An 18,163-nucleotide genomic window follows, 5' to 3' on the forward strand; every position below is an offset into this window, starting at 1 on the left:
GACCTTCCTTGACTGTTCGATGCAACTGCTTTCCAGCTCCTGTACATTTTTATCAAGAGGCACCATGAGTCCAGAACTGCCAGATATTCTGGTTTTTCAAAATAATTTGTAAAAACAGATTTTTGTATAAAATTTCCCAATTTTTATATGTGGGTAACCAACTCAAAAATTATCTGAACTAAATATATCCATAGTCTAGATACAGCCATGGGCTGCCAACATGCAAATTTGATCAGCACTTTCCTAACTAATTTGCAAATACATTGGGGGGTGGGGAATGTAAAATGAGGCAAAAATTGATTAACTTTTGAATAGTGAAGAATTTCAAATAAATAAAATTAAATTTCTATTTCTTGTATCACACCAACACCAAATAAAGTATACAGGATAAAGATTTTAATGTAAACAACAAAACTAAACAAGCAGTTTTCAAAAATAGTATAGGTAAAATATACAGGTAAGTATTTATATAATCTTAGGTTGGGGAATGCTTTCTATAAAAAAAACTGATACAGAAATCATAAAAGGAAAAACTGACTTCAATTACATATACTGTTTAAGCACTTCGGTTCAAAAAATAAAAGGCTAATGACAGATTAAGAAAAATATTTAAAACACATAGGCTCAATATACTTTATATTGAGAGACTGGTCTTACAAATCAATAAAAAGTATCTCCAGAGAATCTTGAGCACAGGATGTGGAAAAGCAAGTCATAAAAAAGGAAATGCCCACAGCCAGTGAGTGTATGGCAAACATTCAACCCCACTAGCAATCAAAGAATACAAATTAAACCAGTGATGAGATGCCATCTTTCCCTATTGACTTGACGAAGATTATTTTTTAATCGTTTTTGAAATCCACTGTTAACAAAAGCATTTATTGTTGGTAGAAGTATACATTAAAATAACCTGTAGAACAACTTGGCAGTATCTGTCAGAACCCTTTGACCCAGCAAGTCTAGTTTTTAAAGTTTAGTCAAATGACATAAGAATATATACAAGGATTTAGTTGAGAGATGTCACTGATACCCTAGCAGAACACAAAAACAAAGACAGAAAACAGAAGCAATGCAAACACTTGATAGATAAATAACTAAATTGGTACACTCATACTATGAAATTTGGGGCAGTCATTTAAAGTCTGAAGAAAGTCTTGAAGAATATTTATTACTACTGAAAGATATTCACAATACATTGCTAAGTTTTTTAAAAGTTTATTTAAATTAAATACTATGATGTGAAACTACATAATATATGTACAATAATATGTAAGAATATACACTAAGATATTAACAGTGGTTATCTCTGGATTGTTAAATTAAGATCATTGTGTCCCAAATTTCCTTTCTAAAAATTTTGTTTCTGTTTTTCTAAAATGAACATACTGTTTTGATCAAGAGGAAAATTGTTATTTTTACTTTAAAAATAAAGAAAGCTGGGGTCCTCCGTTGGACTAATTGGTTATTGTAATTACTTAGCTTTATTAGAAGGGACTAGATATAGTTCATATGGTTTAGTTTGCTCTGCATATGTGTGTTTATACATACTATGGTATTTCAAAAATTTTGTGGAAAAATAGACTGAAATGATAATAAAATCTTTCCATGAACTTTGTGAAGGCCCCTCAAATATATGTACCATATATAATCAGCAAGCTTAGCTTGCTATTTATGTTTAGCTTGGATTGCTTTTAAAATAAATTCATATGCTTAATACTGATAAAGAGAGGCACCCCAGAAATACACAAAATGCCAGAAGAGAACTTAGGAAGGCTTTAATTTAACACTACTCAAGATTAAATTCTTACTGCAAATAATCTACAAAGTGGATTCTCCACATGTGGTTTATGAGAGTTGCCTATAAGTACCTGGTTTATCCATGGCCACTTAACACAGTCAAAAGACCTTATACAAATATTTACAGAACCAGAGAGATTTATTGGCAGACTTGGACTTCCTTCCAGGCCTGTTGACAGTGAATTCCTGCCAGCCCCTCAAAAACACAGAAAGAGAAGCCAGAAATATTTTACCAATGGTTTAAAAAAGTGTGCAAAGGGTGTGACATTTACTAGGTGAATCTGAGAGTATATTCATAAACAGGAATGCAAGTGTCCAAAATAAACTAAGTATTATATATAAAAATCACAAATGTCTGTCTATTAACAGCTACAAATTAAGAGCCCACACTTTAAAAATCATATGGCACTTCTCTGACCTAACTGACCACTCCCCAAGCTTCTTTGTCCATTGCTGCCCAGCTAGACTTCCTACAATCGGAGTGCCCAGACCTCAGTCTTAGGTATCCTCCCAGCAGTCTCATCCAGGCCCTCGTTTTTAAGTAACATCTGTAATTTGGTGACTCACAGATGTATATCCAACTTCCCCTCTGACTTCCTCCCTAAGATAGCTGATATCTCAAACTCGACACAATCAATTCCAAGCTCCATCTTGCTCTCTAAATGTACTCCTTCTATTTGTCTTAGCAGTTCAGTAAAGGACATTACTATCCATCTAGTTGCCCGAGCCAAAAGCCTAGGATTCATTTTGGATTTTCCATTTCTTCTCCCTGACACCAAATTCATCAGCAAGTCTTGTCAATGCTCTCTCTAAAATACAGAAATGCATGCTAAATCCACACACTTCTTACCGTCTCTAGTACTATCACTCTGATTCAAGCCACCATTGGTGTCTCTAATCTGGATTATTGCAATAACCTCTTAATTGGTTTTTTTAGAATCCATTCTCCACTGAGTAGCCAGAGTAAGGTTTTTTTGTTTGTTTATTTTTCATTGTGTTTGGAGGCTGGCTGGTACAGGAATCAAACCCTGGACCTTGGTGTTACCAGTACCACATTCTAGCCAACTGAGCTAACCAGCCAGCCCAAAGTGGTTTTTAAAAAAATTTAATTTATACCTGCTTAAATCTCTCCATTGGCTTTCTCTCCTGAACTTCTCACCACGTTCTACAGGCCTGTGTGATGTGATCAAGCCTCTGAATGCCCTTTGACCACTGCCCACTCCTTGCCAATTATTCTCTAGCCACAAGGGCCTTCCTTATATTTCTGGGATGCCAAGATTATCCTACTCAAGGACCACTGCACTGATTGTTTGATTCTTTTCTTTGCCTGGAAGGACCCCCTCTCTACTCCCACACCAAACCTGTTAATTCATTTTTAAAATATTAAGAAATTGAGAGTATGTCTTGAGAGCATGCAGGGTGTGACTGGTAATCAGAAGACCTGGGTACTAGTCTCCCACTATTTTCAAGATAGGACACCTGCTCTAAGCCAATAGTGATAATGACTGTGGTCAACAGCAACTGCGGTGATTCCCTGACTCATGATTTCCTCTTCTCAGGGACCACTCCCAACAGTTAACTTCTTTCTTGGAAATTTAAAACCTAAACATAGAGATCCAGAGATTGGAGGTCACTGGAGCTGGTCATGCTGTGGAAGTCCCCAGAGTGTCCAATTTCTTGCTTCCCCAGACTTCCTTGTTCAGCTCTTTCCTTGGACTTTATGAGCTACCCAGTATTTTTTAAGTAAGTCCTTTAGCTAAACTTGGTTTCTGCAACTTACAATTGAAAATAACTTAAAAAGGACCCTTTCTTAATTGCCTGGTGGGCTTTCTAGAACTCAGCCTCCCAGAACCTGTCTCTTACTGTTGGCTGCTCCAGGGCATCTGTGATATCTGAACTCAGCATTGATATTGGCACACATAAGACAGTTTAATATTCATCCCCCCACTCATAGGCATGTGTGCACGCATACACACACATTCCTGCTTTCTTTCCAAGTTCTCTCATCACCCTTTGTACTTTTCTCCAGCATCCTTCATCCTGGATTTCTGTTCTGCCTTGATGTTTGCTCATAGTTCATCTTTCCACCGCATACTGGGCTACAAATTTTTGTGAGAAAATTGGGAATGCTATTCATGTATGTGAACGGGGACTTGTGCACAAACATTTAATAAATCTGAGCTCTGAAAAGAAATCCCCTCTCCTAGAAGGTACCCATTTGACTTGCCTTTTCTGGATTATTGTATTTCTGTGTCATTGTCCCCAGTAACTGTGTTCCAGTCACCAGGTCGGGGACCCCTTTGATGAATGCTACAGACATGAAAAATGCATACATACACACATACACAGACACACAATTTTGTATGCAACCAGCATTCTCAGGCTCCTAATTAAGAATCACTTCACCAGGGATAGTACTTCTGTGACCATCCGCCACCCCAAATACACACACCACCATTAATTCCCACCCTTCCCTGGCAATTACTCATCCATACCTCTGCTGCTGGAGACACCAATAAAATAACCTGGTTATTCCCTCCTAGAGCTAATTATGCTGAGAGAAAGAAAAACAAAAACACAAAGATTCCCCAACAATTACAGGCAGTTACACCTAGGAGTCATTAAAAGCTTCCTCCCATTAGAACACTTCCCCAGGACAAGCACTTTATAATTTCCTAGATTACAGTTTATCGCACACACTTGTTACATTTTAAATGCTTTCCTTTATGAGAAGGCATTCTTGGACCCTGGCTGAGATTCAGAAATAGCCAAGTCTTATCAGCAGCACACGTACCAAGAATTTCTTAGGTTTGTTATTTCCTGGGAAGATTATCACAGTGATTAATCTCATCTATTTTTTGTTGTCAGTTTCAGAGGGTGACATTTTTGGCCTTGTTCCTGGATTCTAGAGCTGTTGTCAGTTTGAGATCTGCAGCTTCTTATACACTGATTCTACTTTTTAATTAGAACAGTTTTGGCAATGTTGGAGCTGTCTGGGTTGTCTTCTCTAAGCTAAATTAGAATCTGTCAAGGAACAGAAAAGCTGGAAAAGAGAAGAAAGATGGAAAAAAGAAAGACCGGATGGATGCAGTAGAGAAAGAACCATGAAATTGGAGGCACATCAGGGACTGGACTCCTTTTATTTCTACCAATGCCAATGGCTCCTGACTGGCCCCAGACCCCTAAGACTTCTCTTCAGCCCAGTCTGATTCCCCATAGAGTCATGGATGCATTCATTTTGTTTGATTTCTTGCTTTTCATTATAGTCAACATGGTATAGAGCAGGTTTTCTCAATGCAATAGACTGAATGTTTGTGACCTCCGAAAATTCACATGTTGAAACCTAACTCCCAAGGTATGGTATTAGGAGGTGGGAACTTTGGTAGATGATTAGGTCATGAGGGTGGAACCCGCATGAGTGGGGTCAGTGCCCTTATAAAAGAGACTCCAGAGAGCTCCCTTGCCCCTTCCACCAGGTAAGGATGCAGTGAGAAAAGAGCTGTCTATGAACCAGGAAGCTGGCCCTCACCAGACACTAAATCTTTTGGCACCTTGATCTTGGACTTCTCAGGCTTCAGAACAGTAAGAAATAAATTTCTGTTGTTTATAAACTATCCAGTCTATGGTATTTTGTTGTAGCTACCCAAACAGATTAAGACGCTCAACCTCGGCACTATTCACCGGATAATTCTTTGCAGTGAGGATTTTCTGTGCATTGTAGGATGCTTAGCAACATACCTGACCTGTATCCACTAGAAGCCAGTAACACCACCTAGTCGTAACAACCAAAAATGTCTCCAGACATTGCCAAATATCCCCAGAGATGTGGGCAAAAATGCCCCTGAGAATCACTCAAGAGAGGAAAAGTTTGGCATCAGACAGACCTAAGTTCCAACTCTAGCTCCATCCCTAACAAGTCTCTAACCTTGGAGAGGAAAAGCATCCCTTCTGAGCCTGACTTATTGTCAGCAAATATCTCAAAAAATTGTTTTGAGGATTGAATTAAATGAGATGATATGTGAAAAGCATGTAAGTTTACAACAGGTGCTCCATGAACATTTGTTCCCTACCCATTTCCACTTCACATATTTATCAAGCATTCATTGAGCACTTACACTGTATGCTAAGGATATAAACACAAAACACAATTTCTTGTCTCCCAGGAGCTAACCAACTCTTAGAGAAAGAGACAAATGCACAAATGACTATAATAAAATATAGCAAGTGCATTAATAGAGATTATTTACCAAATCTTACATAACTGGTCCTATCTTTCTTTTTCCTTAATAGTTAACATTCTCTCTCCATAAGTCACCTCTTTACAGAGGAAGAAGACTGTGAGTTGGGTCTTGAAAAATGAGTGGCAGTTCACCTGAAGGCCGGCAGAGAAGTAAGCACGCTAGGCAGAGAAACAGCAGGAGCAGAGGCTTGACAGTGTGGTAATTTCAGGAAATTGTGCATTATCCAGAGGTCTAGAGTGGGGCTGAGTAGGAAAATTGGTGCAGGATGGAGGATGCTAAGGAATTTGGCTTCTTCTTGCAGGTCACGGAGTCCCCTAGGATGCTTTTATCAGGACGGCGATATGATCAGATCTGCTTTGGGAAGCACAGCCCGCCAGCAGTGGGGAGGATAAATGAGAGGTGGAATGAAGGGCACGAGAGAGGGGAAGTTAGACGACCAGTCAGAAGCTATCGATTCCAGATGAGAGATAATGAGAGCCTGAACTGTAGAACTGGCAATGACAGTGGCAAGATGCCAGCAGGCTCCAGGGACATTAAAAGGTAGAACTGACAGGATTTAGTGACTGATTAGATGGGGGCGGATAGCAAGTGAAGGAGAAGAAGAAATAGGAGGTGATTATAAGATTCTAACTTAGAAAATTAGGAGGATACTGGTGGCATTTAGAAATGACGGGCACTGAGAAACTCCTTTCTTTTCTTTTTCACAGCTGCCACCATTGACACTGTCCCCAACTCCCACTTGACAGATAGCTGTACAACTCAATTCAACAAGCCTGGGAGAGTATGTGGTGTACCCAGCAGCTCAATGATATTGGTTATTCCTGTCTGTCTTTGTTTGGATCTGGGAAAGACCTGGGAAAATAATATCAATGAATAAGAAATAATCTCTATCCCTAGAGAGCTCAGTCTAGATGGCAGTCATACACATGGGAAATTACAGTACAATGTGATCTGTACTATATAATAGAAGTACTGTATCAGAGAACGTTTCACAAAGGTCATTTTTGAACTGAACAGGAGCTGGTGAGGGAGAAAGGGGAGGAAGACTTTTCAGCCAAAGGAACAGCAGATGCAAAGGCATGAAGAGGTGGTGAAGCATGAAAATATGACTAGAGGGTGGGGTGAGGTGGAGATGGAGCTGGAGATGTAGGCAAGAGCTAGTTCATAAAAGGTCTTATGAGCAAAGCTAAGGATTATCAAAGTTATGATTAATCATTGACTGATCTTAAACAGGGAAGTTTCAAAGGAAGTCTCCATTACTAACCCAGTAAGTATTAAAGGAAAACCAGTAAGATAACAATCATCTCAGTACCCAGTATGTACCAGGTTCTGTGCTAGCTTTGTCCAATTGATGGACTAATGAACTGTGTATTTTACCCTACCCATGGATTTATAACTGAATTATAATCACCTTTCCATTTGTCTCCTTTATTAGACACTGTGAGCTCCTTAAAGGCAGGACTGTCATCTTTCCCATCCTTATACACCCAGCCTAGCTGAGTGCCTGACACAAAGTAGGCTCCTAGTAAGTATTTACTAGATGAATGATCTGTTGGATATTTTCCTGAATTCTCTGCCTAGAGACCAGTGGGTCATTTTCTGTTCACACAGCCAGATGGTAAGGCAGTACAGAGAAAGGAGTAGTAAATTTGCTTCCATAAGATTTGGGTTCTGGTCCTGCCTCATTTACTAGCTCTGGCCTTGGGCAAAGTGCATATATTCAGAGCTTTAGGATTCTCATCTGTGAAAATGGAATTTTTAAAAATCACATTACAAAATAATGTGTGAAAATATTTTGTAGCTCTGCTCAAATATAAGCTGTATGCATATATCTCTCATGTTCTTTACAAATTAACATGTGCTCAGATGTCAGGAAAAAGATAGGTTAAGCCCAAAGTTATTGTATTGTAAGCCAGTAAAAATACTAAGTTAATTGTACTTTTCAACTAGTATTCATGCTGTTGTGCTGGATAATGTGAATTAAAATCTGGTTGTTCCTTGCTCACTCTAATACTCACCTCCTTACTGTTCTTTAAATATGCCAAGCGCATTCCTATCTCAGGACTGTACACTGCTTTTCACCTAGCAAGTTGTGCTCTTCCCCAGTCTTCACTTCCCAAGGCTCTGCTCAAGTGCCACCTTGAGATGCTTTCCCTAACCACTTTATCTAACGTAACACCCACTCCCCTCCCCTCACTGCCATCACTTTCTTTTTTTTTTTTTTTTTTTTAAAAGATGACCAGTAAGGGGATCTTAACCCTTGACTTGGTGTTGTCAGCACCATGCTCACCCAATGAGCTAACCGGCCATCCCTATATGGGATCCGAACCCGGGGCCTTGGTGTTATCAGCACCGCACTCTCCCGAGTGAGCCACGGGCTGGCCCTGCCATCACTTTCTACTTCCTTAACCTGCCTTATTTTTCTTTATGACTACCATCACAACACTGTATTTGCTTATTCTTTGCTTCTGCATGAAAATGTAAGGTACATGAAGATAGGGTCTTTGCCTCACTCTCAACTACACCTACAATGCCTAAAACAATGCCTGGCACATACTTACTAGGAGCACATAAAAGATACTGAGGGCCTTTTGCTAAGTAGTTTGCTAAATAAATGATATTTGCCAAATTAATAGTTTTCTACTGTAATCACCTATCATATAGCATTAAGAAGAACTTGTGAAATAAAGTAGAATTAGAATCAGACAACCTGGAGTCCAGCTCTGGTCCTGCCACTAACCAGCTGTTTTGACCTTGAAAAGCTACTTGTTTCTGAGCTCAATTTTCTGATCTGTAATACAGAAATAGTAATATCCTATACCCTCCCTCACTCCCACTCCGTTTTATGAATCACAGCATTGTCATACAACTTAATAGGGTCTTATATAACATTTTATTAGTGGAGTATATTTCTGTTTTTAATGTTAACTCTTCAAGAGCATGAACTTTATCTTACTCATCTGTTACAGGACCTGACATAGGACCTGGATCTATAAAAACTGCCAAAAGAATGAAGAGCAAAGTTTAAAAATTTTCCTTTGTGAAATTAACTGAGATTCAAATATTCATGCTTCAATGAACTGAGCTTCAAATATTCATGCTTCAAATTATTTTTAAATAGTCACTATAAGTGTCATTTCATTTTATACAGCAGACATAGCAATTAGCAGAGGGTCTGAGCAGCTAGAAATGTTCCCATTTAGTCTGGTTTTTGTTCAGGATAATGAATATGAATGCTTGTTTTGACTAGTCTCCTAGATCAGCGCTGAATAACTGCTTGTGCTATTGTGATGCTTCCGACCCAGGCAGAAGACATGTGCTTCCATCTACAGAACACCAACCCTTCAATGACCCCTCGATACAATGGAGAAAAGAAGTGCTGTGTAATTTACGGACATAAAACAAACCTCCACTGCTTAGAGTCACCTAATGTATGACAGAAATACACAAATGCAAAACTGTCAAGCCTGAACCAGACATCTGAAGAATCTGTCCATATACTTGCACATATAAGTACTTACTATTTTTTCAAAGAATGAGATCAAGATTCAAATAAAGCTTATAGTAACAGGTAGTTAAAACAATTATTTTGTATAAATCCAGGTTCCTTGCCAATATCTGCTAGATTGTTGGGGGAAAGGTTTAAAGTCTAGAGTCCCAAAGGAGCTTTTTCTTTACAGGTTTGTAAACAGCAGCTTGTTCTGTGCCAGCATATGCACTTTGGGCATTTTAACTCAATTCTTAAAAACAATTCTATGAAGATCATATTATCACTTTCATTTCACAGATGGAAAACTAATGTATTTACATATGATAATCTTGCTCAAAGTCATGCACTGGGATTTGAACTTAAGCTATCTGAGTCTATGTTCTCTTAAGCTATACTATCAGTCTAGGATAATTTTTAACTATAGGAATGCACATTACAGAATGTACACTGCAGAACAAGAGAAACTTAACAATGATCATTTATCTTTTAGAAATTATGGTCACATATTTCCATAGCTTGATAAAACAGCTGGGCTAAGATGTGGTTCAGAAAATCAGTTTCTTAGACCAGGCTGTGAAGGGAAGGGGCATGATAAAGCCACCAGTAACAAAGAAAGTATACAATTTGATGAGAGAGTTTGGATGTGGGAGGGGGTTATTAAATATCTGAAATCATTAAAGAGAAAAGTTTGAGGATGACAAAAACTTGGTACAACTGAAAGAGAACTGCCCTTCAAGCAAATACCTAAAAGATTAGGAAGGACAAGTTCACTGGCAAGACATTTGTCAGAATTAACGTTGAGTTCCATTTAATTTTGTGGTAGTCTTCATCTGCTGGGTCTGGGTACTCTGGAAAAATCTAAAACATAATATAGTGGAAAAGCACAGGCAAAACTCACTTCAAATTCCAGCTCTGCTAGTTATTAGTAAATCATTTAATCTTCCAGCTCTTTGTTCATCCATAAAATTAGAGAACAAATACCAACTTTGGAAAATTAAATAAAACCATACACGGTAGAAAAGTTACCTAAAATCAGTGAATCATGAAAAACTTACCATCATCAAGATCTAAAATAAATTAATCAGCTGTTGTTGCTGGAGCAGGGGTGAGGCTGGATATTAAGATTCCGAATATTTATAATCTTTTATCTGGAAAATTTACCAGATAAAACGTAGGGATTACCACCGTATGTTTTCTTAGGAGGTAGACAGAAAGAATTGTGCGCGAGAGAATTATTCAATTGTTCAACTCTGATGGAAGGTAAATCCCTTTAATTCTCACATTGTTTTAAAGCTAGGAAAAGATCCAAACTTCTTAAGTATGGATTATCAAGCATGTTCTTTCTTTCAAGGAATCACTGAGATCCAAGAATTTCTGTTCTTTAATATTAAATACAAAATAGCTGGAGAAATGTGAAAATGAACAGGATGTTCAATTAGATTAAATAATGGTATTATAGTTTTGTAAGAAAAGACCTTATTTTTAGGAGATGCATGCTGATGTATTTAGTGGTAAAGTTCAGTGATGCTTGCAACTTCTCATGGTTCAGAAAAAATTATATATATAAATAAAAATGATACATATAAATAAAGCAAATATGACAAAATGTTAATCATTAAACTTAGATGATGACTATATGGGTAATGTTTAAAATAGTTCAAAATAAAGCACTGGGGGAAAAACCCAAGAGGGTGCATTATAGGTAAAATTTTCCATCTTTTCCTTCTCCACTCATAGTACAGATAACTAGGGGGTGGTAATGCAGAAAACAGCTGATGTTAGAGAAATAACAATGCATTTAGTCAGTCAACTAACTAAAGGACAAGTTCTACACATGTTATGTCACTTACAAGAGTCCAGGTGGTGAGAAGTCAGTAACTAAATTCCATGGTTTTAAGAAAGAATTTTTTTGCTTGGGGTTGGGGGGTGGTGGTGGAGGGATGCAGGGTCAAGATGGAGGAATGCACTAGCTGGAGTATGAGCCTTTCTAATGGACCTAATCCAGGGAATTTATCTAGGGAGTTCAGGGATCACACTGTGAAGATGTTAAAAAGTCAGTTACAGAAGAAAATAAAGTATGTAGTCCTCTGTTTAGAACACAGACTATGTGGAGAAAAATTCCTCTTAATCCAATAATTAATGCTTACCTATAAATTGATATATTGTATAAGAACAAAAAGAATTACGTAAGAAATAAGCCAAAGTGCTATACAATTTTAAAGTGTTATTAGAAGACTAATAAACCAAAAAAATTGCAAGTAAAAAGAAGCCAAAAAGAGATTTTATAAAACCATAAAGCAAAAATAAATGAAAAAATTAAAATCCCCCAAGAAACCAAATTGAATCATTTCTTGAGTTAACTTACTGTTTTGCAGCATATAAACTGCAAAATACCCTCTGCCTCTTTTAAGAAACACCTGCCTTTCTTTGGTAAAGAATTTCTGGCAAAGTAGGATATGGAGTGGAAGTTCCCACCAAAGATCTCAGAAGAAATTTACTGACTTCTATGAATGCCCTAAGGGAATGAAGTAAAACATGGAACATGTTTAAAATCTTATTTAGAATATTAGAAATTGGAAGCAATCTTAAAGGCCTAACAATGGAAGAATGATACACTTATGATGTGAACATCCATGTGATGTTCAGCAATTGCAATGCTAAGTATGAAGAGTAAGCCACAACAGAATGTTAAAGTAAAAAATAATAAGTAAATATAATTACAAAAAAAATAGGAATATAAAAAAAGACAATTATTTTGGGATGATGCAATTCTGTTCTCTTTCCCACCCCCTACCCTGCCAGCTCTATCAAAAAAAAATTTTTTTTTAGTTATTATTAAAATGAATGAAAAAAAAGGTTAAGAATGCCATGGCTGGAAGGCCACTGTGAACAATCACATACAAAGAGTTCTCAAGATAAGACCTACTGTAAAGCATGTGACTACATGTTAAAAGGAAGATCATTGTACTCAACAACCAACTGCTATTTTCACCCAGACAGCAGTCTGTACAAAACCACCCATTCTTCCCTTTTTCCAACGGCAGGTCCCAAAAGGTATCCATCAAAAAAGTGGTGCCACACTGCTGCTGTCACGGGGCATGCCCAGGGTCCTGAGGCATGTAGCCGGGGACCGACCTCTCCTCCTGCAACCAGGCAAGGAGCACACCAAAAATACCACTTCCATGTGGGTGGCCCACCACAGCCACCACAATACCCATGGCTGCTGCAAAAGCAGCTAGACGCCACAACCACCACGCAGATAGCCCGCCAGCCAGTCGAGTGCATTGACACAAGGAGAGTCACCAGCAGAGATCAAAGAAAAGAAGAGGATGTCTATCTCCACAAAGGCCATTCCAGAATGGCAGAAGAAGCATCTACTCTACGATAATAGTGGGGGACCTCAATACACCTCTCAGCACTGGACAGATCATCTAGGCAACAAATCAACAGAGTAACTCTTACTTTTTCAGGAGAGAAAAAATCTAGGGTTATCAGGGGTGGGAGGGGGAGGGAGAGGAGGAAGGGGAGAGATTGGATAAGGGGCATAAAGAATAAGTACGATTTGTAATAATGTATATGCTAATAATGATTTGATCAACATACATCAATGATGAACCCCCAAAATATGTATAATCAATTATGATTCAATCAAAAAAAAAAAGTGCCACCAGTAATAGCATTCTTAATTATGCCCAGCCTATAGACATCTTATTCTCAAAGGTAAAGACTTGAATTGACATAAAATGTACTTCTCTGGAACTTTTTTTTTAACAATTTGTTAAATTACGCATCTTTTAAAACTGCAACAAGTGAAGAGATATGATGTTGATGGGGGGGGGAGGAATTGATAAAGGGACCTGAAAATCAACTACAGTGTATACTGATGAATTAAAATTTTAAAAAATAATAAAAATAAAGATAAAATGGTGATAATAATAGAGGCAGTGAAGAGACTGTGAGGATTAAGTAAATAACATGGGTACTATACGTAAAGGCCTTAGTGCTTGCCACATAATAAAACATTCAATAATGTTAATTAAAAAAAATAAAAAATAAATAAAACTACAGAGCACAACCTTATAACATCACGGTCACAGGTTTGGATCCCCATACTGGCCAGCCAATATAAATAAACAAACAAACACATAAATAAATAAAACAAAAAAATAAAACTACAATCACAAAATCATATATTGCTACCATACTTTAAAGTATTATGTAGTCCCAAACCTAGAAAGGCTATGTTTAAAAAAAATTTTTTTTATGGTGCTTGTTTGAACAACTCAGGAAACATTTTTTTCCCAGAAATATTATAGTGATAAGGGAAAGAGATTGGCCCATCAAAGTCTCATATTCAAAATTCCCCCTCTCTCCCTGCCAATTTCCTGGTCTAAAGGTTCTTTAGGATGCTTCTTATGCTTTCCAAGAGACTCTCTTCCCTCCAGGTCTCCATTTCCATTTCTATCACGGAATTTTCATAAGTGCGGTTTTTTGTTTTTTTTGTTTTTTTTCTTTAAGCTGGGAAACTCCTTACTAACAAAATGTTTTATCACCTAAAATCTACTATTATTCATTTTTACAACGGACAACACATGATTGACTTAAATTCTAGAAAAAAAATATTTTTTTAACAATCAGAAACTTAAAAACAAAGGGTTAAGTATATACTAAAATGTCCCAATAGTTTGTGTATTTAAGAACTGCAAACATAAAAAGACATTTTTAAAAAATGTTATAACTCTAAAGATGGATGAATTTAATTGTAATCCTTTTTGTGTAAAACCAAATGGTAATCAAATACCACTGGGACTAAATGCTGAAAAACTAAGTTATTAAACAAATACATGAAACATGATTACAATTTAAATTCTTTGGGTTACTTATCTTCTAAGCCCCCACATTTAATACAGCACTTTAAAACCTTCCCAACTAAGCATAGCATTTAACATTTTATATCTAAAAAGCTACACTTTAGGAGTACTTTGTGAATTTCCACAGCTGTCAGGAAAGCTTTACAAGGAAAGAGTGGAGGTTAAAAGACAAGATAGCTTAAGATAGTAGCATAGAATAATGAAACAAATACTGGCTTAAACTTTACATCTCTAACTATATTCCTCTATTCTTCTACAAGAATCTTTTATCATCTGATAGTTTCATCAGCCTTTCCCTTCTCAAACAAGTAACATTTACTTCCCATCATGTCCCCAAAAAGTGAGTCCTAAGATTTCCTAGAGGGTGGACCTCAATTATTGTGTCCCCTTTACATATAAGGCAAACATTGGTTTTAATTTCTGTTGGAACAAGGGAAGTTTCACTAGAGTGCTTAGAATGTTCAGAAAAATTTTCCAAAGCTATCTTCTGATCCACGCAGAACAATCAGAATGTAACAGTCAGTAGAAGAAAATCTGGAACATACATTAGTCATATTTGATTCTCTCTGTCAAAGGTTCTTCCTTGTAATGGGAAATCATTTGAATCAGGATGGAACAGTTGATGAGAAGGAAGAACAAACCAGCTAACCAAATAAGCAGAAAGGTGTTCTTTCCTTGAAACTCAAGGACATATGCAGGAGCCAGCCATAAGGCCTGCCCTACAAACCATAACATTAGAAGAGCTACGGCTCTTTTCCAAGGCATTCTTACTAACGGCATCACAAGGGGCAGTAGGCAGAGATACCAAAGAAAGTACTGGGAGGTGCAGACTTTGTTAAAAGTCACAAAAATGGACGTATGAAGAAAACAACAAAAGACAAGGTCTCTGTAGTAGGCGAAAGACACGACTGAAAGCAAGATGAATTGTGGCAGGAAAGCAGCAATTCCCAGAGAAAAACTCCACTTGCTTTCCGCAGTCAAATACAGCATGTAGAAGTACGGAGAAAAGTTGTGACGGATATCCCGCCTAGTCAGGTGATAAAGGTAGGTGTGCTCCAAAAATTCCCAACCATATTTATAGTAAAAACCAAAGCCCAGGGCAAAAAATGTGAGTCCAGCAACTGCTACAAAGAGCAGCACAGCCCGATTACACAGCCTCTTCAGGAATCCGTAGAAACGAGCCTGGAAAGAATACCGGGATTTACGGAGGCCTTTGTCACTGTCGCGTTCTGGAAGCAAGTGGAGGGCTATGGGAAGGACATAGGTCACCGGATACATCTTCATATGCACCGCGAAACCATAGAATACAGCGGCACACGCGACAAGTCTTTTCTCTATTAAGTACAGGACCATAAGCACCAGGGAGGAGACGATCGAGTCCGCATTGCCTCGGCTGGATACCGCCATGGGTAAGGGGTTAAGAAGCCAAAAGACACAGTAGCCACAAGCTTGGCGGCGCCCCAGTCCCTTCAAAAGCAGCAGGCGGTATATGAGAAAAGCGGTGAGGAGGTCGCAGCTGATGAAGAGAAACTTTCCAAAGAGTTCGTTGAGGTAGATGTTGGGGGTGAGGAGCCAACCCAGCAGCGGAGTGTAACGGTAGGTCGCCCTCAGATAAGGGGAGCGCCCTTCCGTGACGAAGCGCGCGGCGTCCGTGAAGACCTGGTAGTCGATGTCTGTATACCTCACTAGCAGGGTCCGGTCCTGGAAGACCCCATAGAAAACGAGGGCGACTCGGGCAAGGAAGGCCACACCAAACACCCCGGCGGGGGGCACGCTCAGGTTCAGGAACCATTCCCCCCAGTGCTTGGTCGAGCGCATGATCTGACTGCTCGACAGCCGCTCAGCCCCGGCTCCAAACTGCCTTCATACCTCTAACCTTCGCTTTGGTTCCTCGCCTCACGTGGCCGGAGCATCCCCTACCAGCCAGAGCGCCGACTGAAACCACTACGGGACGATCACTTCCGGCATGAAGCCCCGGCCTTGCGCTGCTTCCGGTTTTCGGCCCCGTGCGGGGTTCCCAGTGGCCCCAGCCAAAGAATTGCCTTCTTCTGATTGGCTGTCTCTCTTCCGTTTCTTCCTCTAGCGGGGGAGGGATTTCCGGTCCCTGGGTAGGGCGACATCCGCTTACTGGGACATCTGGCCCTGGCTGGGATTTTTATGCAGCGGAGCGAGTTTTCTTAGTGAGTGACCGGCTTTTCTCCCGCCCCAACTCCAGTCGGCGGAGGCGGACCCCCGACACTGAGCGAGCTGCGAGCTACATTTCTCAGGCCAGGGCTGGAGACCCGAAAGTGAAAAATGTAGGCGTGAAAGGAAAGTAAGCCCAGGAGAGTTTTTCTTGCCTTACTCGTATTCGTGGGGGGTTTGTGGGCCCCAGGGACGGGCTAGGATGAGTTGAAGTATGTCCAGTGTGTGTATGTCCCATGTAGTATTTGGGGCGTACTTATATTTAAAAATGATTTGTTGTTTATCTGAAATTCAGGTTTAAGTGAGCAGCCTGTATCTTATCCTGCAACCCTAGGTGGAGGGGATGGGAAGCGAGACAGGAAAGCTTCACAGAGTTCCTACTTTATGTCAGGCCTTCATACCTCAGTACCTTTGTGTTTGCTGTTCTGCCAAGGTTGCTTTCCCGTCTGCAGTCACCCTGGCAAACAGCTATTTAACCCCTCAGGCTTCAGCTCACGTGTTAACTGCTAGAAGCGTATCCTAGCTCTATGCCCAATGCCGCATCACGCAGAATGATTTAAATGCCAGTCCTCTCCGTTGTCTGAGGGTAGACGGACTGGGGCGGACGGGCTCTAAGCTCCAGAAAATCACCCACACAGACCCTGCTCCTGCTCCACTACATAAAAGCTCTGTCTGGTGCCTGTCATCCCAGTGCTGCTGGTCATTCCTTTTTATAGCATTTGTCACACTGCTTTGTAATAATTGTTTTTTGTTTGTTTCTCTCTCCTAGTTTTCCATCAGAACGCTTTGAGTTCCTTGAAAACAGAGATTATATCTTGTTCTTCTCTTGTACTTAAGCATCTAACACAGTACCAGATTTATAGTAGCCATTCAATAAAAATCGAATTGATTTTGGACGTTTCTCCTATCAGAACGCTTCTAGAGTGGCATCTTTGAAGTGCTCCCAACTCCCAGTTCTTTCCCCTTTCAAATATCCTTTACCTACATAAAAGTAGCCCCTTTCACCCACCCTACTCCAACCCTCCTTCCATGAATTTCTCACCAAGGACTACAGTTCATTAGCCCTTTCCCTTCTGTGTTCACTTATTACAATTATAGTCTACACTGCAGAATTTGATTTATTTTAGAGTGTATTCATAACCCTTTCAATGAGATTGTAGGGTTCTTGAAAGTAGGAATTATATCTTATCCTTATTTTTTTTTAACTCCTAAAAATTTATTGCAGTCTTAGGCACATGGTAAATGTTTAGTAAATACTGACTGACTTGATTTTACAGATTGAGCCTGTTTCCTAGGGGAAGTCTTTTAGACTAGCATAAGAAGAAGAGGTGACTCTATCCAGTCTGAACATGCAGCTCCCAGGACTACCTTCCACTCGTCTATCCTACAGTTCATATTTATCCTTTGGATGAACCATGTCATGTTATTATACATTGTAAGTGACTGTACCTTCTCCTTCCCCAACTCCAGTCAACAGAGGCAGACTCACAACACAGAGCCAGCTGCAAGCTACATCTCTCAGGCCAGGACTAGAGATGTCATAGTCTGATATCTCTATATCCTGTTATATGCCTTGGTAT

The 18,163-nt window shown here is 39.2% G+C and overlaps 1 protein-coding gene across 1 annotated transcript; it reads right to left on the minus strand.

Annotated features, from left to right (window-relative positions):
* Positions 1 to 14,383: 14,383 nt before the first annotated feature.
* PIGM (phosphatidylinositol glycan anchor biosynthesis class M) lies at positions 14,384 to 16,329 on the minus strand. The gene has a single exon (XM_063106414.1). The coding sequence runs from the start codon at positions 16,215 to 16,217 to the stop codon at positions 14,946 to 14,948; it is 1,272 nt and encodes a 423-aa protein (XP_062962484.1). The 5' UTR covers positions 16,218 to 16,329; the 3' UTR covers positions 14,384 to 14,945.
* Positions 16,330 to 18,163: the final 1,834 nt, after the last annotated feature.

The sequence above is a fragment of the Cynocephalus volans genome, chromosome 8, assembly GCF_027409185.1.
Source record: "Cynocephalus volans isolate mCynVol1 chromosome 8, mCynVol1.pri, whole genome shotgun sequence".
In the NCBI taxonomy this organism is placed as follows: domain Eukaryota; kingdom Metazoa; phylum Chordata; class Mammalia; order Dermoptera; family Cynocephalidae; genus Cynocephalus; species Cynocephalus volans.

Bases quoted from the DNA above. Each gene is read 5' to 3' on its own strand.
- PIGM (XM_063106414.1), bottom strand. From the start codon at position 16,217: ATGCGCTCGACCAAGCACTGGGGGGAATGGTTCCTGAACCTGAGCGTG.